Source organism: Gigantopelta aegis, chromosome 3, assembly GCF_016097555.1.
Source record: "Gigantopelta aegis isolate Gae_Host chromosome 3, Gae_host_genome, whole genome shotgun sequence".
NCBI lineage: Eukaryota > Metazoa > Mollusca > Gastropoda > Neomphalida > Peltospiridae > Gigantopelta > Gigantopelta aegis.
The window spans coordinates 4,254,023-4,281,908 of NC_054701.1; the positions used below are offsets into that span (position 1 = coordinate 4,254,023).

General features: G+C 36.4%; 1 protein-coding gene across 3 annotated transcripts; it reads right to left on the reverse strand.

Annotated features, from left to right (window-relative positions):
- Positions 1-3,195: 3,195 nt before the first annotated feature.
- Positions 3,196-27,666, reverse strand: LOC121367411 (zinc finger protein 250-like). 3 transcript variants are annotated; one of them, XR_005957378.1, is made up of 5 exons: positions 27,373-27,666; positions 26,089-26,193; positions 24,332-24,877; positions 13,851-16,582; positions 12,847-13,348 (listed from the first exon to the last, which is right to left on the reverse strand). XR_005957378.1 is itself a non-coding variant. In XM_041491566.1 (4 exons), exons 1-4 carry the CDS (start codon positions 27,567-27,569, stop codon positions 3,496-3,498), a joined length of 1,473 nt encoding a protein of 490 aa, XP_041347500.1. In that variant the 5' UTR covers positions 27,570-27,666; the 3' UTR covers positions 3,196-3,495. The 3 variants fall into 3 exon arrangements, 2 of the variants coding, with proteins under 2 accessions (XP_041347500.1, XP_041347501.1); XM_041491566.1 differs by lacking the exons at positions 12,847-13,348; positions 13,851-16,582 and adding an exon at positions 3,196-4,120; XM_041491567.1 differs by lacking the exons at positions 12,847-13,348; positions 13,851-16,582 and adding an exon at positions 7,794-9,781.
- Positions 27,667-27,886: the final 220 nt, after the last annotated feature.

Consider the following 27,886-nt stretch of genomic DNA (forward strand, 5'->3'; position numbering starts at 1 on the left):
TGTTACCGACACCAGTCACAGATATGATGTTTTTTAGCACCAAGAAGAGACTTGGAAACAGTTTAGTTTGTTGATCTTATAGTGGATGTGTTACCGACACCAGTCACAGATATGATGTGTTTTTAGCACCAAGAAGAGACTTGGAAACAGTTTAGTTTGTTGATCTTATAGTGGATGTGTTACCGACACCAGTCACAGATATGATGTTTTTTAGCACCAAGAAGAGACTTGGAAACAGTTTAGTTTGTTGATCTTATAGTGGATGTGTTACCGACACCAGTCACAGATATGATGTTTTTTAGCACCAAGAAGAGACTTGGAAACAGTTTAGTTTGTTGATCTTATAGTGGATGTGTTACCGACACCAGTCACAGATATGATGTTTTTTTAGCACCAAGAAGAGACTTGGAAACAGTTTAGTTTGTTGATCTTATAGTGGATGTGTTACCGACACCAGTCACAGATATGATGTTTTTTAGCACCAAGAAGAGACTTGGAAACAGTTTAGTTTGTTGATCTTATAGTGGATGTGTTACCGACACCAGTCACAGATATGATGTTTTTTAGCACCAAGAAGAGACTTGGAAACAGTTTAGTTTGTTGATCTTATAGTGGATGTGTTACCGACACCAGTCACAGATATGATGTTTTTTAGCACCAAGAAGAGACTTGGAAACAGTTTAGTTTGTTGATCTTATAGTGGATGTGTTACCGACACCAGTCACAGATATGATGTTTTTTAGCACCAAGAAGAGACTTGGAAACAGTTTAGTTTGTTGATCTTATAGTGGATGTGTTACCGACACCAGTCACAGATATGATGTTTTTTAGCACCAAGAAGAGACTTGGAAACAGTTTAGTTTGTTGATCTTATAGTGGATGTGTTACCGACACCAGTCACAGATATGATGTGTTTTTAGCACCAAGAATAGACTTGGAAACAGTTTAGTTTGTTGATCTTATAGTGGATGTGTTACCGACACCAGTCACAGATATGATGTTTTTTAGCACCAAGAAGAGACTTGGAAACAGTTTAGTTTGTTGATCTTATAGTGGATGTGTTACCGACACCAGTCACAGATATGATGTGTTTTTAGCACCAAGAAGAGACTTGGAAACAGTTTAGTTTGTTGATCTTATAAAGGATTCTTCATTCAACAGGGGGCGGGACGTAGCCCAGTGGTACAGTGTTCGCTTGATGCACGGTTGGTCCAGGATCGATCCGTTGGTGAACCCACTGGGCTATTTCTCGTTCCAACCAGTGCACCACGACTGGTATATCACAGACTGTGGTATGTGCTATCCTGTCTGTGGGATGGTGCATATAAAAGATCCCTTGCTACTAATGGAAAAATGTAGCGGGTTTCCTCTCCATGACTCTTATGTCAGAATTACCAAGTGTTTGACATCCAATAGCCAATGATTAATAAATCAATGTGATCTAGTGCAACTTTTTTTCCCCCACTGCAAAACATGATGGTATGTCCTGCTGCATTTTAGGATCAGAAAATCATAACATAATTTTTACAAAGTCAATTTTTAAGGTAGCCGTATACCAAATAGTATCCGAGTGGGTCAAAGTTTGAGCTGCACCCCAACTGTTCATCCTACAGTTGAGGAGACTGCCAGTCCTGCCTTTGGTGATAAACGATAGTTTATTGTGATAAAAGGTTGTTTCATCTGGCCAGTAAATTCTTGCAATTGAATTGCCAAGTGTCAATGTACCAACTACCAATACCAACTAAAAATAGCATGACAATTTTTGTGTAAAACTAGGGTAGTCATAGACTCTACCCGTTATGTCTGAAATGAGCAACTTAATCCCAATTTTTGTTCTGATTTACTCAAAGGGTAAAGGGTGGTAGGCCTATTTATATGCATGGTATATTGACTGTAGGAGTTTTAGCCACATGTTACTATTGTTTGCTTTGCTTTACCATCATACATGTAGTACATGTAACTTGTTCTTTCATACAACATGACTCTTTTTGTTTGTATACTTACATATTGCTTTACAGTAACCTAGCCTCGTAAAACCATGAATTTCACCAACTTGGAATAAAGCTGTCATCATGGTTCTCACTTAGGAAGGTGAAAATGCAAGTGTTTGATTGGTGATTATTATCTGTTCCCTATTTTGAATGCCTTCCTTTATAGTACCATATTTGACCAAAATTAGCCTTTGAATAAGCCCCTATTTTTTGACAGTATTTAAGAAATTAGGCCCTTATTCATAAATAAGCCCGATGTCTATTTCTGAAACCACACTGGGGCCACTGTTAATGCTAATTAGGCAAATACTTTATTCTGATTGGCTACAGACAATTGCAATGACCTAGATTGACAACTGTAGCTAGCTGTAAGCTGTCTGTCTGTGTCAGAAACAAAACATGTATACAATAATGCCAGTTTGCGGTTAATTGCTGTTGTTGTAAGTCTTCTCAGCATTAAATTTTGAATGTAAATAAACAGCACTGGTAAGTAACTGTAACAAAGAAGGTGTGTTTCTGATAATTAGATATTAGTAAAAAAAAAAAAAAAAAATTATTATTATTTATTAATAACAAATGAAACACTGTAATTAATAGATGTGGTACTGAATGTTTTTTCTTTTTAAGATTCCTGGTTCATTTAATTATTATTCGTTATTATTTGTTTTTTAATTATTTTTTTTTTAATAAATGAAACATAATGTAGATACATTTGGTCTGCTATTGCTTTCAGTACCTTGTTCTACAAATTTGTACCAGGTTATTGTCTACTATAACAAAACACAGAATTATGAGCTGCTTTAAATAACTCTTACAAAATAACTATGTCCATTTCTCAGTTTCATGGTTTTGGTGTACCTATTTTCCATTTTCCATCTCACTAGCATTTCTCAGTTTGGTAAAGGTAGTCTATATCAAAATGTCTGCCGATTTTCATAACTCTATCTTGTAAACGTTTCCAATAGGAGGCATCTGAAAATAGATTCAGGATGTGATTTTTGGTGCTCTACCACGTCAAACAAGCCCAGATTTGTTTCAAAGAAGCTACTTAAAATTTAAGTAATTCTTACATGTCAACATTTTATCTTTGGTTGATTTGACATCAAATGACCATTTAAAATTACCTTGGTTACTGCATAGATTAATTTTAATTAAGTATTGTGTCGAACGAATAAACTTAACATACAAACTTGAAACAGTCTTGTGTGGTATCACAAAGGTACAGATTCAATTTAATTTTTATTGAAGTATTGCTTCAAACAAATAAACTTAACATACAGGCTTAACATGATGCCATATGATATCTCATTAATGCAATTACAAATTGATGTTCATGTCAAACAAATAAAATTAACATACAGGCATCACACAGTCTCATGTGGTATCACAGAGTCATTTCAGTGAAGTAAAGTATCACAGAAATAAAATTAACATACACGCTTAACATGATCTCATGTGGTGTCACACACATGCAGGTACAGATTAATTTGAGTAATGTTATGAGTCACACAAATAAAATTAACATGCAGGCTTGACACGATCTCATGTGGTATCTGAGAGAGGTGCGGTAGGTGAACAGTTTCCCACAGCCGTGACACTTGAATGCTGGAGGTTTGTGAAGCAACTCGTGCTGATCGAGCAGTCTTCTCGTCTTGAACGCCTTGCCACAGGACCCACACTTGAACGTGAACCCTTCTCGGGCCTTCAGTCTCTTCACACAGACGTTCATCTCGTGGAACTGCAGGCTCTTCCGGAATCGAAACTCCGCTCCACACCTGCTACACAGAAAAGACTTCACACAGTGATTCAACTTATGTCCACAGAGTCCATTGTGGTCTTTGAAACTGGCCTTGCAGTGATTACAGTGGAAGTCTTTTGTGCCGGCGTGAGATTGTCTGAAGTGTCGTTTCAGAGACTTGGCCCAGTTGAAGCTCTTGCCACACACGGTACAGAGGAAGCAGTCGGTGTGGGATTCAATGTGCTGCTGCAGCTCCCAGCGAGCAAAGAACTTCTTAAAGCAGACGTGACACTCCAACTTGGCGCCCTCGTGATGTTTCACATGTCTCGTCAGTGATTTCTTGTTGTGGTACGATTTCGGACATAGATGGCAAAACCACGGCTGCTCTGGTCTGAAAAACAAAATAAAATATTGTTAAATATACTGCAGTTTTTTTTATTGTTTATTTTTATTTCTATTATTATTTTTTGTTTTTGTTAAGTTTTTCATTCTAGGAAGCTGTTCACAATTTTGAACTTCACTGAATTACATGTAGTTGAATAGCTCTGCATTGATCAACAGCTGTTCTGAATAGCATTTGTTAAACAATATTGTTTGGTTTGAGGATGCAATGAAAGTTGAATGAGTTTCTATTGAGGTCACTCTGTCACCTTCTTGGACAGGATGTAGCCCAGTGGTAAAGCACTCGCTTGATGCATGGTCAGTCTGGGATCGATCTCCGTCAGTTGGCCCATTGGGGTATTTATTGTTCAAGCCAGCACTCCAACTGGTGTAACAAAGGCCCATGGTATGTACTATCCTGTCTGTGGGATATAGAGGATACTCCCTGAGTGTCTTGTGATATAATTTATCAGCACGAGTTGATAAAAGTATAAAATCCGAGGCTTACCATGAAGTTTTATACTTTTATCAACGAGTGCTGATAAATTATAATATCACAAGACACAAGGGGCTATTCTTTTAATCATCCATTATCTTTCTTTTCATTTGCGACAATTGTAAACAATGTCAGTAATGTGGGTTGAATGTCACTATATTCGACGGCAGTCGACTCGTTAACTAGCAGAACGACAGTGGCATCACTAATGATAGATTTAGAGCTAAAACATACACAGTGATGTAACAGAAGAAGCGATATCTCCTAGGAGAATATCGCAGGAGATATTGCCAATTATAGTGCCAGCGATATCTCCTACAAAAGCCTTTAATGGATGATAAACAGCATATATAAAAAATCCTTTACTGCTAATCAGAGAGAGTAACCCATTGCATAGAGGTACTGGGTATCCTTTCTCATTAACCGTGTGGTCCGTAACCATACATGTGTATGTTTGACGTCATATAATCATAATTAAAATGTGTTGGGTGTGTGCGTCATTAAATAAAACCTTCCTTCCTTTCTACCTCTGTCACTTTCTAGTGAGACATTCGTTTGGTATGAGCATGCAATTAATACTGAATAAAGCTGGGATTCCATGTGCATGATTACAGCAAGCTTATGCGGCATGCATGGTATACAGTAAGCTAAGTATTTTTATATTCATTTTGTGCCAAGTTCTAAACATGGCTCCAAACGTGTTCAAGTTGTAAATGGATCAATATTGTTATTTGAGCAAGCATTAATCATTATAGCCACTGCATATAAAGTATTACAGCTCACGCACCAATTTTATTAACTTTTCCACCTCTGCAGGTGAAGATTGTAATTCCAGCTCTATTTTGTTTTACCTCGTAAGGAAACGAATGAATGAATATAAAATTTTACAACCATTGTTTTTCTTTTCTTTGCCTATATGATGACATGAGCATGCGATGCATGTGCTTATCCGACATGAATCCCTACAGGGTACGATCAAACTTTCCGCATGAGCAACGTTACCATGTAAGTCTCTGAACATATCCATCTATTTCAAATATTTAATTTTTTTTCGACATTATGTGTAAGTCTGCCACACAAGTTTGCTGTACTCATGCTTTAGTTGATAGTCTTGTCACTCTGTCTAGGAGGATTGTGCAGGGTTCATACAGGCTTGAGAAAATAAAATTCAAGGACTTTCAAGGACTTTTTAAAGTACTTAAATTAATTTTTTACGAACACAAAAACATGTTTTAAATAAATTTACCTAGTAATAAAAAGTAGACTGTCAATGCACATATAATTATACACCGCTTCAAGCCTTAATTTAACACAGAAGTCCTTTTGAATACAGGGGGTAAGTACATTTATTGACGATATTTAAGATATTTATAACAGATGTCACAGATACTAATAGTGTATTACAAATGATGCACTACTTATTTCATACAAACCAATTTTACAGCTTTGCCCTCCAGTTTTAATTCTAAAAACGATATTTTAATGCTTAGGTGTGCCGGTTTACCGGACATCACCGTATACATATCGAGCTCGGCTTGTCTGCATCTTGAGCGCAGGCATCGCTGAACTAATCTGTGACGTCATTTCCCCCAAGAGCGCTATGGCTGTTTGCCTATTATAGCTCACCAGTAAACCCCAGTCACAAAATGTATCAAGTTGCAAAATACTAACGCACATCATTAAATATGTTAAACTTGCCTGAGAAACAAAACAAAGTACACACCTGATCATTTATTCAAACTACAGACAGACTTCGTAACGCTGCCTCGCCCATGCTTGCTACACTGAATGCTTTAGAGCATAGTCTGCATCACGCTTTGTGTCCATCATCGGGCACACACAAAAGCCAGTCCTTGTAATCCTCAGTTTGCAACCAGGTATCGTTTAATTTACACTTGCCTGGCATGTTAAAGATTTCACGGTCCATTTAACAATCAAACAATGGCGTCTTCCAATGATGCATGTCCGCATGTGCAAATACTTTGACCCAATCAGAGAGCACTATTTGTGAATATTTAATTTCCATGGACAGCCGAAGCACATATTTGGCGGGAATGACAAAGAAGTTTTGGATTGACGCGTAAATAAACCTACGGAAGCGATTCAATTTTTTTTACTGAAGCTAGGAAAGGCATGTTTTCTATTTTTTCAGGAGGGGAAAATAAAATTCAAGGACTTTTCAAAGATTTTTCAAGGTTTTCAAGGCCTTGAAAATACATTAACAAAATTCAAGTACTTTCAAGCACTTTAAGTACCTGTGCGAACCCTGATTGTGTAAACCTGCAGAACACTCACCCTAGGTGCAGTGATTAAAGCTATATCTTTCTTGGTGACGGCATTATATTTAGTTAGAGCCTCACAACAGATATTAGAGCTGGGCAGTATTGAAATTTGAAGTTCGGTACCGATATCGATATTTTGGGCGTTTTTTACCTCGATATCGGTACAGTATTCAGTATTGACTCAATATCAATACTGATATCAAACAGTATTTTCGGTATACTCGGCTTTAAATGCATGTCTGAGTTAAGGCTCACCCACTAATTTCATCTAAATAAAATTAAATTCCAGACACAAGGCTCTCGTCCGATTTATACCCAACCCATTTTGTGTTCATTACATATATTGTTAGTGCTTTACCTAAATGGCATGAAAAAAATGTCAATATCGAAATTTTTGTATTTTTAAATTTGCTTGGTACGGTAAATCAGTATTGTCATGATACTGGTACCGAAAGGTATATACCGTATACTGCCCAGCTCTAACAGATGATGTAAAAGGCAGGGGTATATGCTCTCCTGTCTGTTGGAAAGTGTATATAAAAGATAACTTTCTGCCATTAGGTAGGGATAGCCAGTGTCACAGAAACCACACATTTATGTCAAACACCAAACAATTTTTAAAATATGCTGAGATGTCAACAACCACAAAATCATTGTTTCGATCTGCTCTTCGGTTATCACAGTTACATGATCTTCGTGTCAACATGTAAAGCTAGCAGGGAATATATAGTTTTCAAAATCTTCATTTGTCATATTTCTAGTCAACTGAAAATTGATTAATGTCTTAAATTGTGTAGCGATTTCTGAAACTTGTGTAGTAAATCGGGACGAGATACTGAACAAAATGCTCCCTGGCTAGCATATTAATTTGTAATAAATCGAGAATTTATTTGGTTAACGCTTTCTGTTTGCATGTACTGTTTAATACATGTATATCATTACATATAATACATTTTCATACAAATGTTAAAAAATGTTTCTTGTAAAGAGAGAAGACTAAATGTTAATAAATATCAACACAAAACATAGGTGAATGAAAATACATCAACAAATACTCAAATGCTTCACTTAAAAGTAACAATGTTCCAAAAAAGGCTGGATAGCTCTGAATGATACTGTTAAATATACTTAAATTACAATGCTAAAAAAAGCATTTTATGACAATGTAAATGATAGCTGAAGGTTATGTATCAGCCACCACCAGTAGAAAGGCAAATTAATGTATAAACTGCTGGAAAACAAACAAGAATCACAAAAATAGTAACACTCAACAATAATGTCAAGAAGTTAGCCTGTACGTGTTACTAAATAACATTACATTCAATCCCACATTACTGACAATAAATCTCTTTCTTACACATCCATTTAAGAGATGACCTGTTATAGATCTACATACAGCAAAATAACCTTTCAGTCGAGCTTATTTACTGCAAAAGTCTTTTTAAAAATATTGCTGTGGACAGGCTTTAAATTGGTGTCGGTGGCTGCTTCACCCACGCCAAGTTTGTGTTTAAATTGCTGTGGGAGACAAATGCATAAATTCAATCCCTACAGCAATCATTCAAATCTGTTCATGATTCTGTTCATACTGAGAATTCAAAACAGTGTATGGAGTAGATGGATAAACACAATGCATTTATAATAGGTTTAAAGCTGTGATCGTGTACAAGTTACAAACATATAGTGAAATCATTTCACTTAATGGTTAATGTTATAATAAAATTATGAACCATGAGTTATATAGCTTAAATTTATTTTACTGCATGTATACTTTGAATACAAAATAATGAGTAAAACATGTTATTCCTATTTGAGCTTTCTTGTAAGTTTAGTTTTGACGACTCATTTTGTGTTTGGTAACCAGTTTATCACGTGAACACAACAAACACATAAATAATTGTTTGCATATATAATGTGTGTACCAAAATCAAAGGTTTTGACTATGGTATCTGCAACAAATCTACTTTTGGAGATTTTACACAGCTTCATGGTATCTGCCATGCTTCTACTTTTGGAGATTTCTGCACAGCTCCATAGTATTTGCAACACATCTACTTTTGGAGATTTTACACCACTCCACGGTATCTGCAACACATCTACTTTTGGAGATTTTTGGACAGGTCCAGGGTATCTGCAACACATCTACTTTTGGAGATTTTTGCACAGGTCCATGGTATCTGCAACACATCTACTTTTGGAGATTTTTGCACAGGTCCATGGTATCTGCAACACATCTACTTTTGGAGATTTTTGCACATGTCCATGGTATCTGCAACACATCTACTTTTGGAGATTTTACACAGCGATGTGCACTGGGAGTCGCCTTTACTGTGTCAGACTTATGCACAAAATGGAAAAATTCCAAATGGCCAAACTATATTTATGTATGTACTGCAGTATGTACTGCACGTTCCAGTATTCTGTGACTCTGAAACATCCTACATTGCTCAACTGCTGTTACTTGTGCATCTGCCAACGTTTATGATTCCACTTGACGAACATGAGTTCCTGTCGAATGGCACGATTGATTGTCGGTTGAGATACCTCGACATTCAAATCCTGCTTCAGTCTCCGCTTTATTTCCATTTCCGTTATGTTAGGATTGCCCGTCCTCAGCCCAGCGATGAACTCGAGCTCAGGCTTAGAGATTTTCTTCTTCATCCTCGACCGGGCCCTCATCTGGCTGCTGGCAGACAAGCTTCTTGAATACACAAATTTGTACCACAGATCCTCAATGACTCGAGGTGACTCATTCATGTGGCTGCCCACACGGCCAAATGTTCCCTGCGGGACCAGCCCAGAGTACACATCCCCGCCACTGTTAATAATCTCCTCCATTATCAAGTGTTTGAAACCTTCACTCATAGCACTCGGAGAGGCCGTGCACAATTTTCTGTTGTAGAAAATAAAAAATAGACACTGTTACCATCAACAATTACATGTACTGCATCATCTGAATATGGTACTGAAGATTAACCTATGATTTTTTTAAAATAAATTACATGGAACTAATACATGAATATCCTATTTGGGAGGTTTCAAAACCAATTTGATAATCAGTTTATTTGATAATCAGTTTATCCAATTTCCTTTTAGAATGTTGATTCCTGCAGCTTTCAGTTCCATACATGATATATTCCCTTGTTTTTCAAAGCTGATGATTACCTTGCTTTCATACCTGATGAACATGTATCTGTGTATCCATACACCTGGTAAGAATGTTTACTGTTATTATTTTGTTTTATATTGCAGCTCTAGACTTTTGATTCAAAACACTGCACATGTGTATCTAACAAAAAGAAAGGAAAGGAATGTTTAATGACACATTAGTATATATATATTATCAGAGTTTCCTCCAGAGGGTAAAATGGGTATGGCGCCATACCCAAATGTTTTGGCAGATATTTCTTTTTAAGTTAACCTTTTGATAAAATGAATTACTCTTTATCATTACTGTATGATTTTCTTAACCCTAACCCTAATCGTAACCCATTTTCTTTCTGGAGGAAGCTCCCCATGCCCCATTGACTTTGGTTGCATTCAGTTCCATAGCGCCATACCCAAAAATTTCTTTCTGACAGAAACATTGTTATACAATGTATATCTTTACATACTATAAAAACAGAAAGGAATCTTTCATATGTGCAGAAGAGTGCACACCATAGTGTTTGGCATGCTAGTCATGGAGCACTAGCTGGGATAGAGGGAATATATCAGTCCACCAAGGACTGTGGATCCTGCAACTCTGGTGAGGCTCTACCACTTGCCTACATCCCACTTCTGTACCTAACGACAAACAACTGTACCTAACGACAAACAACTGTACCTAACGACAAACAACTGTACCTATTACAGCCAATATTGCTGTATGGTCGTGTAAGTTATGTAATAAATAAGCACTGTTTTACGCTTTAGATAAAAGCCAACATTATATGAACTTTAGACTATGGTCAATGATACTCTTATTTAAATTTACTCCCTACGAAAGCAGGCCTTCACTAAATGTGTGTGTTTTGGGTCAATTACTAGTACATGTATTTCATTTTGGCTTGAGGTAAAAAGAAACGGAAAAGTGTTTTGGAAATAACAAAAAAGTTCAGTTTGTATATGCATATGCAAACAATTGGGTCAAGATGTAAATTAACCGGTAGTACTCAGCTGAGGAATATCATCTGATCATGGATTTTGAAATTATATTTCCTTCACTAAATCATTATTTGATTATTCTTTTGTTAATTATGTTTCTCTATTTGCTCGAGATCCATTTTGTATATGTGTAAGATATAAAAATGGAGAAAGAATAATTTTGAAGTCCATAAGTAGACAATATTCTTCACTATACATGTAGGTTAGGTGAGAATTGTTGTTACATTAAAAACCATTTTTTTATATCTTGACCAATGTTTTAAAAAATTGCACCAAAAAAATACACGTAAAACATTTTTGTTATTTCCAAAATAGTTTTCCTTTCTTTTAGGAAACCGACCCGGAGTTCTACATGTATGAATGAGCTGAGTAGCAAGTGTTTAACAAGGTGTGTTTGGTAACACGGTGTGTTTGGTAACAAGGTGTGTTTGGTAATACGGTGTGTTTGGTAACACGGTGTGTTTGGTAACACGGTGTGTTTGGTAACAAGGTGTGTTTGTTAACACAGTGTGTTTGTTAACACGGTGTGTTTGTTAACATGGTGTGTGTTTGGTAACATGGTGTGTTTGTTAACAAGGTGTGTTTGTTAACAAGGTGTGTTTGTTAACAAGGTGTGTTTATTAACACGGTGTGTTTATTAACACGGTGTGTTTGTTAACAAGGTGTGTTTGTTAACAAGGTGTGTTTGTTAACAAGGTGTGTTTGTTAACAAGGTGTGTTTATTAACACGGTGTGTTTGTTAACAAGGTGTGTTTGTTAACACGGTGTGTTTATTAACACGGTGTGTTTATTAACACGGTGTGTTTGTTAACAAGGTGTGTTTGTTAACAAGGTGTGTTTGTTAACAAGGTGTGTTTGTTAACACGGTGTGTTTGTTAACACGGTGTGTTTGTTAACACGGTGTGTTTGTTAACAAGGTGTGTTTGTTAACAAGGTGTGTTTGTTAACAAGGTGTGTTTGTTAACAAGGTGTGTTTGTTAACAAGGTGTGTTTGTTAACAAGGTGTGTTTGTTAACACGGTGTGTTTGTTAACAAGGTGTGTTTGTTAACAAGGTGTGTTTGTTAACAAGGTGTGTTTGTTAACACGGTGTGTTTGTTAACACGGTGTGTTTGTTAACAAGGTGTGTTTGTTAACACGGTGTGTTTGTTAACAAGGTGTGTTTGTTAACAAGGTGTGTTTGTTAACACGGTGTGTTTGTTAACAAGGTGTGTTTGACAGTGGTCCATCCACAAATCATCATGACTGACACCAGAGAAGAAATTCAAAGTAAAACAAGATTTGGACAAATACTAAATCCAAGGGCTCCACCAAGAAATGAATAATATCATAAAACTGTAGAAAAGATGTCAAAAAGAAGATTAAGTAGATGTTGAAAATGTAGATACACATATTAGTATCACTACATATAGTAGTATGTAAAGTACTAAAGGAATAAAAACAAAACTAAAAATATTTTATTGAATTCATAAATTTAACAAATTTATGTCTTTAATGGGAAAACACCAATGCCATATAACCGTTAAATAAAACATTTCCTTCCTTAATGGGAAAACACCAATGCCATATAACCGTTAAATAAAACAGTTCCTTCCTTAATGGGAAAACACCAATGCCATATAACCGTTAAATAAAACAGTTCCTTCCTTAATGGGAAAACACCAATGCCATATAACCGTTAAATAAAACATTTCCTTCCTTAATGGGAAAACACCAATGCCATATAACCGTTAAATAAAACAGTTCCTTCCTTAATGGGAAAACAATGGAAAGCAGGCACAAGACGTACATGTATTATAAAGACAAACACAAAATACAAACTTTTAATTTAATACAAATTAAGAATATAGAACTACTAGAAGCCATATTTCATTATATATGTACAATTACATAAATCAATATGATCCCATCATCCATCCATTTTCAGGAAATGTAAAAACACAGCTAGCCAAATAACTGGGTGAAATGTCCACAAATGAGGGAGATCCACAAGAGATTAGTTGATGGACAACACTCTCTGGCCACAGAATAAACATCATACTTTGCTGCTACCTTACTGACTCGACAAACATAGGCCAAAATAAAAGCTTTTGAACATGTTGAATATACATAATTAAATTTTAATGTAATTATAAATATAGAAAACTATATTTGTACATGCCAGTTGTTTCACATGTTATTTATTGTATGGGTTTATAGCGTGCAAGAATATGATACCTTGAGACCGTGTGTAGCAGTTGAGGTACAGTGGAACCTCGTTAGTCCGGACAGTATGGTTATTAAAAAAAACGTCCGGATTAACGAATTTCCGGATTACTGAAATGTACGTGATGAGTAATCTCCCTTGATTCACAAACAAACTAAAAACGACACATTTGATTTTTTGAACCAGACATTTCTTCAACCAGTTTTGTGTCTACTATTCAGTAGTGTACTGCCAGGTGCTTGTCTTAAACTTAGAAAATGCGATTAAATAAAATGAAATACTATTTAAGACATGTTACATTATTGATACTAAATGTTTGATTACTAGCGACAACAAGTTTTTAATTTTATTAGTCGTACCGGTTAATGTTGTAAATCTAGGCCACGTGGTTGAGTTCATTTCCACGAAGTGGGTACGTTGTTGAGGAATGCATATTGTTTCTCACTTGTATACAATCATTATTAGTTTAAAGTTTTTACGTTTACAGATTATATTTTAAACATATAAAATGGCGAAATTATAATTCATTTCTGCTATATCTACTGATATAATACTAGCGCTGACATGATACATCCCTCCGCCCCTAGCACAGAAATATAACTCTCTCAAAACCGGTGTGAAACTGAATGAGCATTGTTCCACTTGCGAGTCGCGAGCCTGTGTTTTGATAGCAATAACATATAAAGATGTTTCCTTTGTCTTTATTTTGGGTGACTGGCAATACTCTTGAGTTGGACACCAAAACAATTATGAACAGTATTCAGTAATAAATCATACAGGTAAGTTAGGAGGGTAGTTACAAAACGAGGTCATGGGGTACCATAGGGTATGATCAAGAGTTACCCACTTTTAAAAATAAAATACTCTTCTTTTTTTTCATAAAATAAAACAGCCAGTCTGGTCACAGATCAAAGAAATTATATTTAAAAAAACATCAAACACTTGTGAACACTTGTGCTCTATCTGACTAACACTAAACAGACACAGGTGAATGGTTAAATAAACTGCGGTGTGAAATCCTGTGCAGCCATTTTATCTCTGTCGATTCCTTAAGCGTTAATTGGCGGATTACTTTTATGTTCAATCAGCGGCGACCGGTCAAACGAAGCAATTTGCCTTTACTTTTTACATTTGGTTCAGAATTATGACCATCCGGTTCCGGAAGCTGAATATCCGGATTAACGAATAACTTTACTGGGTAGTCGTTTCGTTTTGTGATAAAACCGTCCGTAAGGTGAGGTTTCCGGAGTAATGGAGTCCGGACTAACGAGGTTCCACTGTACATGTATAAATCTTATGCATTATAAACAAGTGCAATAAATAACATACAAAAACAAATGGTATGTGGTTTTGTATTTATTACATACCACTTTCATATATTATGATTAACAAAAGTTTAATTAAATAACATCACTTACATTCTTTGGAAAGTTGGTTGAATTTTGTGGAATTGACAGAACACAGAGTATCCTAGCTACAGATTTTTGAAGCTATTTTAGTGCTATGATATTGTAAAATCAGAGACTGATACGTTATAGCCTACGATGGTTTTAGGATATTGTATGGCTAAAACTGAAAAAAAATATGGGCATCACTAGGGGCATGGGCTATGTATGCGAGATTTTGTATTACACATATATTCAATAAATTTTTGTATTGCACTGTTGGAATGGTCTTTATTATTATCAGGGATTTATTCAGGATTTTTCACCAGGATCTCAGGTCTGATGTGATTGGGAAAACTAGCATAATTTAATCATTATTGGTATGTTTGTTAACACTGTTAAATTAATTTATTAGAGCAGACATAACTACACAAATATTCACATCAAATTGGGAATTTTCAGTGCCACTTGCTTTTGGGAAGGGGCCTATGTTCGGTACCAAAGAATGCCTGGATTAAACCCCGACTATAGTAAGATTAAATGGGTGTGTAATAAACCCTATAAATTATCCTATTCACTTGTAGGTAGCTACTTTTTACCATAAAATATTATTCATTTCATTAGATCAATTAAATTGGTTTTGTGGAGCATAGTTTTCCTGGGTAACAGCCACCTAAATGTACTTTCAACAAAAAACAAATAAACAAAGCATTACTGTTTTTATAAAAGTTCATGTTACAGTGAGAATTCACATGAGCCATGTGAAGATAAGTTACCACTGTTTTTCTTCAATTTTTAAAGATTTTGTTAGCCAAAGTGGAAGGATTTTGTCGATTTATTTTGCTTTCTGTGGAGTTCTGTCACATTTCTTCAAGAAGTACATTGGTTAACAGGGCTCGAAACGGACTGTGGCCAGGTCACTAAATGCAAGCAATATCCTGTTTGGGCAACTTAAATATTAAAAAAATAATGGCGTTAGTCGCCCAAATAATATTATCTTTTTTAGAGCTGTAACACATGAGTCACTATTAATATTTGTATTCCACATTAACATCTTGCTCGTGGATCGCTTACCATAATTTGCCAACATGTATTATTATTTCTTGGGCCACCATATTTTTTGGTGAGTTTTGAACCCTGGGCTAACAGACAGCATGCAATAATGAATCATAGCAGCTTAAAACACACATGTATACAGACTTTTAGACAGTTTGGTCTACAAATAACAAATTAATATATGAAATGTCTTAATTAACCTACACAAATATTGCATGTATACAATTTTTCTTGTGACGATTTAATGAATATGCATAAGAGAACACCTTCCCACAGTTGCACAAAAAATCATCAGTACGGAAGTGTTTGAGTTTCAAATGTTTCGCCAGATATCTTTTTTCTCTGAAGAAAACCATACACTGGTCGCAGGAGAACTTCCTGACTCTTCCCCCCGGACATTTGAGCACATGTGACGCCATATTCTTGAACGTCTGTGAGCACTTGGGACAAGCTGATTTGTGTTGGTCGTGTTTCTTCATGTGTCTCGACAAGGAGTACTGGTCTCTGCAGGCATACCCACAAGTAGTGCACACGACGGCCCTGTGTTTGTGTTTGAAACGCTGGTGATTGGACAGGGTGTTGTGGGACTTGAAGTGCAGCCCACAGTCGTGACACAGCAGCGAAGGAGTGTCCGTGTGTTTGGCCTTGACGTGCTCCTTCAGGTAGCGTTTTTCACGGAACTCCTTGCCGCAGTGCACACACTGAAAGCTCTTGTTGGAGTCTTGGTGCTGAGATAGATGTCTCCGCAGAGAGTTTTCATGTCGGTACTCATTGCCACACAAATGACAGATGTACACACGCTTCTTGGTCTCTTTCTTGTCTGTTGATGCACTATTGTCCTTGTCGAAGGAAGCCAATGTTGTCAAAAGACAAGAATATTTCTTGCTTGGTCCAAGATGGTTGCTAAAAAGAAAACAGTAGATACAGGTAAACAGACATGTTACTGAACTTTTGCGACAGAAACATGAATTAGGGCTTGAATTACTGTATTACTGGCCACAGCTCTGTGGTAAATTACTCTTTGGATCTTCATACAGACAAATATAATTTTCAATCCCCATGGTGAACTGATTGGGCCACATGAATTTTCCCATTCCAACCAGTGTTCTGTGACCCATAATGTGCTGTCCTATGAACACTGACATAAACCATCTTTTACTGTCTGCAAACCATCAGGAGTAGGAGGTAGCACCAGATGGTTTTATTTTCTACATCTTATTCTAGATCAAATGACACAATTAAGTATTTGCCTGACATTTAATAGCCACTAAATATACATGTAGCTGGGTTCAAATTTTGATATGCAAATATAATGATTTCTTCTTTAAAACTTATTGTCAATAAATAAACACTGTGTGATATGAAATATTCATCTCTAAGTTGAGATTTCCCATTTAATTAAAAACCCTGAATAACACCAGACTCATCAAGTCATTTCAGCACTTGGGAATACATGTACATACACAGAGTTTGTGCCACAAAGAAATGTCTGGGTATGGCGCTATGGATTTGAATGCAACCACAGTCAACAGAGGGTATGCAAGCCTAGCCCAGAAAGAAAATGGGTTAAGTTTAGTGTTAGGGTTAAGAAAATCATACAGTAACGATAAGAGTAATTAATTTTGTCAAAAGGTTAACTTAAACAAAAACAAAGCAAACATTTCTGGGTATGGTGCCATACCCATTTTACCCTCAGGCAGAAACCCTGAATTACAGTGGCTGGACTATAAATACTACATAATGCACCGGTACCTTCAGATATCTCACACTTAACACAAAGACAGATGTTGTAGCATAGATCAACCAATTTAAATTATTACGACACGGTTTTAAAGCAACATACATGCACTTGCAAGTCACTGCCTGTAACAAATTTATATTTTCTAAAATACAGAAATTTTCAAATATACATGTATATACACACTTGTAAATATACCTTAGCAGCGCTAGCTCTGGGTAAGCAAAACAGTTCGCCAAATTGTCTATTAAACTTCAAAAACTGCAGAAATAGACAGTTATTTTGAAGAAAAAAGTCAATTATTACATTAAATTGTTTTGCCAAATGCTTTCAAAATTCACAACTGGCAAATGTGGTGAGTGCCAGAGCTAGCCCTGCTTAGTGACAGTGAAGTACGCATGTATCAGAGCTAGCCCTGCTTAGTGACAGTGAAGTACGCATGTATCAGAGCTAGCCCTGCTTAGTGACAGTGAAGTACACATGTATCAGAGCTAGCCCTGCTTAGTGACAGTGAAGTACGCATGTATCAGAGCTAGCCCTGCTTAGTGACAGTGAAGTACGCATGTATCAGAGCTAGCCCAGCTTAGTGACAGTGAAGTACACATGTATCAGAGCTAGCCCAGCTTAGTGACAGTGAAGTACGCATGTATCAGAGCTAGCCCAGCTTAGTGACAGTGAAGTACGCATGTATCAGAGCTAGCCCTGCTTAGTGACAGTGAAGTACGCATGTATCAGAGCTAGCCCTGCTTAGTGACAGTGAAGTACGCATGTATCAGAGCTAGCCCTGCTTAGTGACAGTGAAGTACGCATGTATCAGAGCTAGCCCTGCTTAGTGACAGTGAAGTACGCATGTATCAGAGCTAGCCCTGCTTAGTGACAGTGAAGTACGCATGTATCAGAGCTAGCCCTGCTTAGTGACAGTGAAGTACGCATGTATCAGAGCTAGCCCTGCTTAGTGACAGTGAAGTACGCATGTATCAGAGCTAGCCCAGCTTAGTGACAGTGAAGTACACATGTATCAGAGCTAGCCCAGCTTAGTGACAGTGAAGTACACATGTATCAGAGCTAGCCCAGCTTAGTGACAGTGAAGTACGAATGTATCAGAGCTAGCCCAGCTTAGTGACAGTGAAGTACGAATGTATCAGAGCTAGCCCTGCTTAGTGACAGTGAAGTACGCATGTATCAGAGCTAGCCCTGCTTAGTGACAGTGAAGTACGCATGTATCAGAGCTAGCCCTGCTTAGTGACAGTGAAGTACGCATGTATCAGAGCTAGCCCTGCTTAGTGACAGTGAAGTACGCATGTATCAGAGCTAGCCCTGCTTAGTGACAGTGAAGTACGCATGTATCAGAGCTAGCCCAGCTTAGTGACAGTGAAGTACGCATGTATCAGAGCTAGCCCAGCTTAGTGACAGTGAAGTACGCATGTATCAGAGCTAGCCCTGCTTAGTGACAGTGAAGTACGCATGTATCAGAGCTAGCCCTGCTTAGTGACAGTGAAGTACGCATGTATCAGAGCTAGCCCTGCTTAGTGACAGTGAAGTACGCATGTATCAGAGCTAGCCCTGCTTAGTGACAGTGAAGTACACATGTATCAGAGCTAGCCCAGCTTAGTGACAGTGAAGTACGCATGTATCAGAGCTAGCCCTGCTTAGTGACAGTGAAGTACGCATGTATCAGAGCTAGCCCTGCTTAGTGACAGTGAAGTACGCATGTATCAGAGCTAGCCCTGCTTAGTGACAGTGAAGTACGCATGTATCAGAGCTAGCCCTGCTTAGTGACAGTGAAGTACGCATGTATCAGAGCTAGCCCTGCTTAGTGACAGTGAAGTACGCATGTATCAGAGCTAGCCCTGCTTAGTGACAGTGAAGTACGCATGTATCAGAGCTAGCCCAGCTTAGTGACAGTGAAGTGCGCATGTATCAGAGCTAGCCCTGCTTAGTGACAGTGAAGTGCGCATGTATCAGAGCTAGCCCTGCTTAGTGACAGTGAAGTACGCATGTATCAGAGCTAGCCCTGCTTAGTGACAGTGAAGTACACATGTATCGGAGCTAGCCCTGCTTAGTGACAGAGAAGTACGCATGTATCAGAGCTAGCCCTGCTTAGTGACAGTGAAGTGCGCATGTATCAGAGCTAGCCCTGCTTAGTGACAGTGAAGTACGCATGTATCAGAGCTAGCCCAGCTTAGTGACAGTGAAGTACGCATGTATCAGAGCTAGCCCAGCTTAGTGACAGTGAAGTACGCATGTATCAGAGCTAGCCCTGCTTAGTGACAGTGAAGTACGCATGTATCAGAGCTAGCCCTGCTTAGTGACAGTGAAGTACGCATGTATCAGAGCTAGCCCTGCTTAGTGACAGTGAAGTACGCATGTATCAGAGCTAGCCCTGCTTAGTGACAGTGAAGTACGCATGTATCAGAGCTAGCCCTGCTTAGTGACAGTGAAGTACACATGTATTCAGTTTACGTTATGATGAAGAAATAACCCAGCTTAGTGACAGTGAAGTACACATGTATCAGAGCTAGCCCTGCTTAGTGACAGTGAAGTACACATGTATTCAGTTTACGTTATGATGAAGAAATAACCCAGCTTAGTGACAGTGAAGTACACATGTATTCATTTTACATTATGATGAAGAAATAACCCAGCTTAGTGACAGTGAAGTACACATGTATCAGAGCTAGCCCTGCTTAGTGACAGTGAAGTACACATGTATTCATTTTACGTTATGATGAAGAAATAACCCAGCTTAGTGACAGTGAAGTACACATGTATTCATTTTACGTTATGATGAAGAAATAACCCAGCTTAGTGACAGTGAAGTACACATGTATCAGAGCTAGCCCTGCTTAGTGACAGTGAAGTACACATGTATTCAGTTTACGTTATGATGAAGAAATAACCCAGCTTAGTGACAGTGAAGTACACATGTATTCATTTTACGTTATGATGAAGAAATAACCCAGCTTAGTGACAGTGAAGTACACATGTATTCATTTTACGTTATGATGAAGAAATAACCCAGCTTAGTGACAGTGAAGTACACATGTATTCATTTTACGTTATGATGAAGAAATAACCAAGCTTTATATGATAAACCTTTTACATGCTTAATCATAAAATATTTAAAGGTTTATCATATAAAGCTTGGTTATTTCTTCATCATAACTTAAAATGTATTTCTTTTTAAAAACATGTACATTTACAAAAGTAAAATATTCCTTACCTTGCAAGTTTTGTCGCTTGAAAACCGTAACCCGAAATGCCACATGCAGTACATGTAGCCTTCCCCTGACTTGTGGGGATGTACTCTGTATATAGTTAGAGCACAGCTGAATTTCTAGTCCAATGGGAGCTTCATATTTGGTCACGTGAAGTACATTTATATCCCGATAAAGTACTTCAGACATTCACTTTATAAGCGGTATTGCTGCACGTGCAGTCATAACGACTTTGGCTCTGCTCTAAGACAGTTAGAGGACCAGTAACAATACTTTATCGGCGTATAAAGGTAGTGTCGCACGAGAAAACGCTCGGCTAACGCCTCGCCTTTGTCTCGTGCGACACTACCTTTATACGCCGATAAAGTATCGTTACTCGTCCTCTAACTATTACTAGGCAGACATAGCTCTTCAAAACAACTGTCCACTTTTCATTAAACTAAACAAACTACCGTACTGTAGCTGTCAAACATTGCACACATGTTCAATCTACAATCTGAGTTTCAGTTATCTTATATAACCAAACCAGAATACACCATCCATGTTATTTCACTGTTACAAAGTATCAAAAACACAAGACACTTGCATGTTGTATGAATGTAGCCAGCAAACACATGTTTATTAAAACTGTACTTGTTTTTGTATTTTGCATTAGTTAATGATGTTATATAACATGGCGAGGTGAGATCAAATGTATTAAAACTGTACGTGTGTTTGTATTTTGCATTAGTTAATGATGTTACATAATATGGTGAGGTGAGATCGAATTTATAAAACTGTATGTGTGTTTGTATTTTGCATTAGTTAATGATGTTATATAATATGGTGAGGTGAGATCGAGTTCATTAAAACTACTTGTGTTTGTATTTTGCATTAGTTAATGATGTTATATGATATGGTGAGGTGAGATCGAGTTTATTAAAACTACTTGTGTTTGTATTTTGCATTAGTTAATGATGTTATATGATATGGTGAGGTGAGATCGAGTTTATTAAAACTGTACTTGTGTTTGTATTTTTCTTGGACAACCAAATGAATAAATTTCTGATACCACTTATTTCCTATTTGTATATATTCCTGGCTGGGTGTTGTCTACCACATACATAAACTACTCTAGTACTCATTACAAAACAGAAAAATACACATAAAATGTAGTCTATAGATGTATAATTATGGGTTAACGTTCAAAATTAATAGTATTTTAAAGCAGTTGACCATAGTTTGTGAGGTATGTACCTTTGTTATTTTGTATAAATTATCATAACTAAGAATTAAACATAACGTTTAGTCTGTTTGCTTCAAAATGGAACCAATGAACTGACCTGTAACTGTTATAGTGAATTTGAAGTTAAAATTCATATAAAAAGTGTTTACATATTATTAAATTTTAAATCCACACCAACTCCAGTAAAAAAAAAAAAAAAAATTTAGGGTAAATAAAAGTTTGTTTACAAATTATCATCAAATTGGATATAGGTTAAATGTTATTTTGCAGTACAGGTATGAACACATCTGATGGAAAAGGCACTGTAAAGCAAACACTATTCCACCTTTAGTCATGTGTATTGCATTGTCAATTACTTTGATAAAAAATGCATCTAAGGCTGTCCTAGCATTATGTCTTCACCTGTATTAAAATAATTAAATTAATCTATATAATTTGAAGATAATTTATTAAGAAACTTTCTTATTTACATAGAAAGTTTTAGTAAAAAATATATTTTTTGAGTTGGTATGGGTTTAAAACTCAGTAAAACAGTCATACAGAGTTATGCAATAGCCAGAAGTATTTTACACTGCCTAACAACTAGGGTCAGTGGTTTTCACTCATCAAGTGGTTTTATACTTTTAATGTAAAGCTCAATATACATGAAGTCTATATATTTACAAACACATTACACTATTTCAATATGCGACAGTACACTATATCATTATACCACGGTGTTTTTCAATAAATACTTTTGTGTACCTGGAATTATATACTGAATATAAAAGAAAATAACAAACAAAAATAGCCAAGTAATAAATAGAATATTAAACTCAGTACCAATTATTATCAAATTTATTACCCACATAAATAATTTACAAGTTTATTATTTATATTTTTGCCTTTAACATCTGGCATAATTACGGTATCCAGCATTTGTATTATTAATAGAGATTACTATACGAGTGGCCAATAGAAATAGATACCATTTATCTTACAACATGTTATTACAAATGATATCTAATAAGCAAAAATGAACACATAAATTTGTTTTAAAAAAAAAAAGGATAGAAATCTCCAGTAAAGGATCTCCTCATGAGTGGCTGTCCTCCTATAGAATATGCACATTAGAGATTAATGGAATCAACCACTATTTTGCCAAATGTCCATTCAAATTTGCATTGTACATAGATACAGTCCGGACCATGTATTAGTTTTATTTATCAGATTTAATATGTTTTAATTTTTAACAAGTTGCAAGATAAATGGTATATATCGGACATGAATGTAGTAAATATTCTATTTCTTACATATCCCCAAAAGCAGGTTGAAAACAAATTGAAACATCTTTTTCAACTAAAACTTAGTTATAGTGCTTGTTATTGCAGTTAACTAATTATGCATTGTAGGTCACAGAACAATCATTTTGATTGTGCTTATTTCATTGAAAGGTACAGCTGTGGCGACCTAGGAGTAGCCAGTTGCAGGCATCGAAATAAGCATTGTGTCTGATAACCCATTTACAGGTTACCACAAAATATAGCCTGGTAACCCATAGGTTAGCACAACTATATGAAAGTTAGAACTGAATTCCTATTACTACTACTTTTAACGCCCTTGTATGTGTGCCAGATGATTATTGTAGTATACATGTATTTATGATTCATTCTTTATCTTATCACTGTTCTTAATGTATTACATATAATTCTTTACAAGTATGTGACTCATATTTAATAACTGAACAAATGAATAAATAAATTGATGAAAATAAAAATGTTCTGTTTTCTATTTTCTCGTATTTTTATCATACAACAATGAAAGATAATAATAATTCTGAAATTGTATCGGTATGCGCGAACGTCGGTACGAGAAATGAAATCCGGAAGTAAATTTATCTAGTGGGCGCTGCTTAAACGCGGAAACAGAAACTGATATGTATTAACTTGCTCATATACAACTGATGTTTTGAGCATGTCTGTCGCGGGTCCGGTCTCTAGATAGCCAGTGGCCTGACCCGCGACAGAAGCTTAATCGTGGATTGCCGAAACTGCTTGCAATTGCACAAGTGCGCACAAACATCGGTGCAATTTCGTACGAGAAAACTAAACGCGGAAGTAAATTCATCTAGTGGACGCTGCTTAAACTATAATTGCTTGCGGACATCGATGCAATTCCTTTACGAGAATATGAAACGCAGAAGACCGGAATACACTGTCTGGTTTACGTTCAGAAACTAAACTAACGTTAACGCTGAAATTTTTGTCGAGAACGAAACACCGTTCTCGACTTTTCTTACATGTGGTAACCTCCCGGTAACCTGAACGACCGTTCTCGACTTATTTCGATGCCTGCAGTTGTACATCTTTAAATCAATTTGCCATGTGATACAATAAATAACGAATGATGTTCTCATCAAAGGTTGTGTAAGAAAACTTAATAATAACTGGAACCTCATTTATTATCCTCTATCTTCACAAACTGGGTCATACCTGTCAGTTGTAAGCTGTTGTCTTTGTAAATTATGTCCTGGCGTTTCTCCCGCACTGGTTGTCATTCCTGGAATATGACTTACTCTAGGGACATCATCAGACTCATCCGGTTCAGAATCAATAGCAATTGGTTCAGCTTTGACACGCAAATCACTGTCAGCTGGTCTGTATAAAGTAGCCAATGCACTATCCGATTGTTCAGGCATATTTTCAGATTGGAATACATAAGCAGGCTGTGTAGGTGCATGAGGACTCCCAATGGATACTGATATGATGGGAGAATAGCCTGATGTTTGGGGACTGGTGAGTTTATCTGGAAGTACAGAATGCTCCCGTGGCGGTAGTGTTGGTTCATTGACGTATGCCTCGTTGACTGGTGGAGATGACGAGTCATCAAACGTGTCACGTGGTCTGCTCAGTGTCTCTACTTTAGACTCATGCTGCTGGTCAGACGACCGGTTGCCTGGATCAACACTATTACTGACATCACTGGTTTCCTGTTTCTGGGAAAAGCCAGGTGTATCAGGGGTGCTGCTGTTTGAAAATCTGTAACAACAAGAAGAAGAATATGAAAATAAAGTTTTAATTCAAAACAAAATTCTACCTAAAAATAATGATGCTTATATGCAGTGACATTATTTTCCTTAATAATGCAGTGCATAAATTTGTAACCCCACAATTAAGAACTTAAAACCCTTAGCAAATAAAGCATTTTATTTTCAGCGAGCTAATTTGCAATGTTCAAAGTAACATTATTTCCAAGTCAACCTCCTATAGTTTTGTGTTCCTGATGAAAGAATAGTACATATATATGCCATTTTAAGCCCATTAAAACAACTAAAATTTTAATCGAAGGAGTGGGGAGCAAAACAATGCACGTTTACTAATTCTCCTTATAATTATATAGTGATGGAAAGAAATAAAGACACTGGCTGCAACCAAAACCTTCATCCACGGTATCATGAAGTAAACCGTGTTGTAAGTTAGTGGCAATCAATCCCACAGTACCGACATTCAATCCCACAGTACCGACATTCAATCCCACAGTACCGACATCCAATCCCACTGTACTGACATTCAACGCACAGTACTGACATTCAATCACAGATTATATCTGTGTATTTTACATAGAGATAACACTCTAGTAGTGAATTCAATTTGGTCTCAAATACCAAGTGTTCCCTTATTTCTTTCCATCACTACAAGCCCCAATCTAGCCAGTGAAATGAATGTTTTATTCACAGAAATTCAGCTCAAGTCGCCAAGTTATGAGCAGTAGTGAGAAGTCGAAGCCTCATAATATTTTGTACCTAATCTGATTTCAAAAACAAAATCACACAACAGACATCAAGACTCTGATTTGGCACCTTGTCGGTACGTGTTTTTGCTTTGGCATCAGACTGTACATTGACGCATGTCGCGCAATTTGCAATGACCAGACAAGCGTTGTTAATTCTCAGACACATTAATTTCAGTAATGTCAGAAAATACTAATTATTAAGTATTAATATTTAACTTGAATAAATGTTACGAAATGTACCAATGAATGTTCACTTCGCCTATTTTTATTAAACTTCCCTTTTTTCACTTCTCATATTTTTTCAATTCTATGTTAGTACAGGTCTGCACAATACCGGTATATATCATTTTAAAATGAAAATACTATATGCAAACTGTGCAACCTAGTTTTACAAAAAATGCTCAATTGAACTTTAATTACCAACATACATGTATGATTATTGTGTATATGTTTTAACCTGTCTATAACTTCATCTGTTTCTTGTGAATGCTTGGAATACTCAGACACATCATATGAACCAACCAGATCACCATCTCGAACTGTGGATTCAGATTCTTCAAATCTGCAAATACACAGGCATACATGTGATACACATGAATTCAGTTATGTATTTTACATGATTTCAGTTATATATTTCACATTTTAAAATACTATGTAATAGGAATGACTAGTGAATTCTTCTGGGTCAAGCTTAAATGGTAGCAATGTTCCAATGATCGATTATATTATAATAAAAAAATTATAAGTTTAGCTCTATCAATGTGATAATGGATAATAAATATCCATAATCCACTGAAGAAAAAAAAAGTCACAAGCACACAGCAAATTTATAAGTGAGAATCTTTCCAAATTGATGTTAAAAAGTTTGTTTCTTTTGTTTAATGACACCACTGGAGAACATTGATTAATTAATCATCGGCTATTGGATGTTATACATTTGGTAAATATGACTCGTAGTCAACAGAGGAAACCTGCTACATTTTTCCCAATGCAGCAAGGGATCTTTTATACGCACCATCCCACAGACAGGATGGCACTGCCTGGGACGAGAAATAGCCCAATGGGTCCACCAACAGGGATCGATCACAAACCAACTGCACAGCAAGTGAGCATGTTACAAATGGGCTATGTCCCTCCTCCCCTGAATTAATGCCGAACATAATGAAACATTACAATATGTACTCATTATAAATGTTCACCTTGCCTAGATTTGTTTTATCTAACTTCTCTTTCTCTTTTAGTTCTAGATTAGTCTGTATATCATAGTCACTACTATATATCAGTTTTCGTCAACAAAATCCAATTCTTAGTTCTTACCAGGGCTCACACTTGTACAAATTTCGGTTTATCCAATTTTCTGATATATGGAATATTTCCTTGAAAACTATTAAAAAGTGGTTAATTTAAGGAATATTTTATTAGTCAAACACAAAATGTTGTAGTTCATCAAGATTAACGTTGATTGTATGTCAGTGTCATGTTAATCTTGATGAACTAAAAATGTTGTAGCCACAATGTATAAAAAATAACAAATGGTTAATTTGGCAATGGATTGGGTGAGTAGAATGCTGGTCAACTTGCCCCCTACAAACTCGAGTTGACCTGCTCCCTGTTCATAACACTTTCTAAATTATTCAATTTATTCAATGCAATAAATATAATTATATCCATATTTTTACCAACATCATGAACATGTTGGGGAGGACGACTTGTTGCTAAAGGAATACAGATGATGACTTACCGACAAAAGCAATACTGATCATGAATTTCCATCAAATGAAATGCCAAACCAGGATCTGTGTCTGCCCTTTTGTCTCGAAGAGATTTCCAACTCTCAAAAATCACTCCAAGATCAACCTTCCTTTGATGCAGCCATTTGTCTGCGGCGTGTCCCGCATGTCGGACATACTGCAATTTCCTCATCTGCCGTGACTGCATTGTTGGACTAACTGTACAGCATTAGAATAATCCAAAAATAATATAAACTAGATTTCAAACAAATAATTCAATGCAAATATGTTGACAGGTAGACATCTTTTTTATTCTCTGTTCATGTTTCCACCAATAATAAAAAGCGCCTCACTTGATTACCCCCTCCCCCTCTTTTGTATTGAACAACAAACTGTCCTCCTGAGTCAAAACTGTATGCATTTATTCATATATGAACATGGAAATAAAGTTATTGTATTGTATTGTATTGTATTTTATTGTATTGTATTGTATTCACAGTATTGTATCTCTGCACAAGGTAGTCG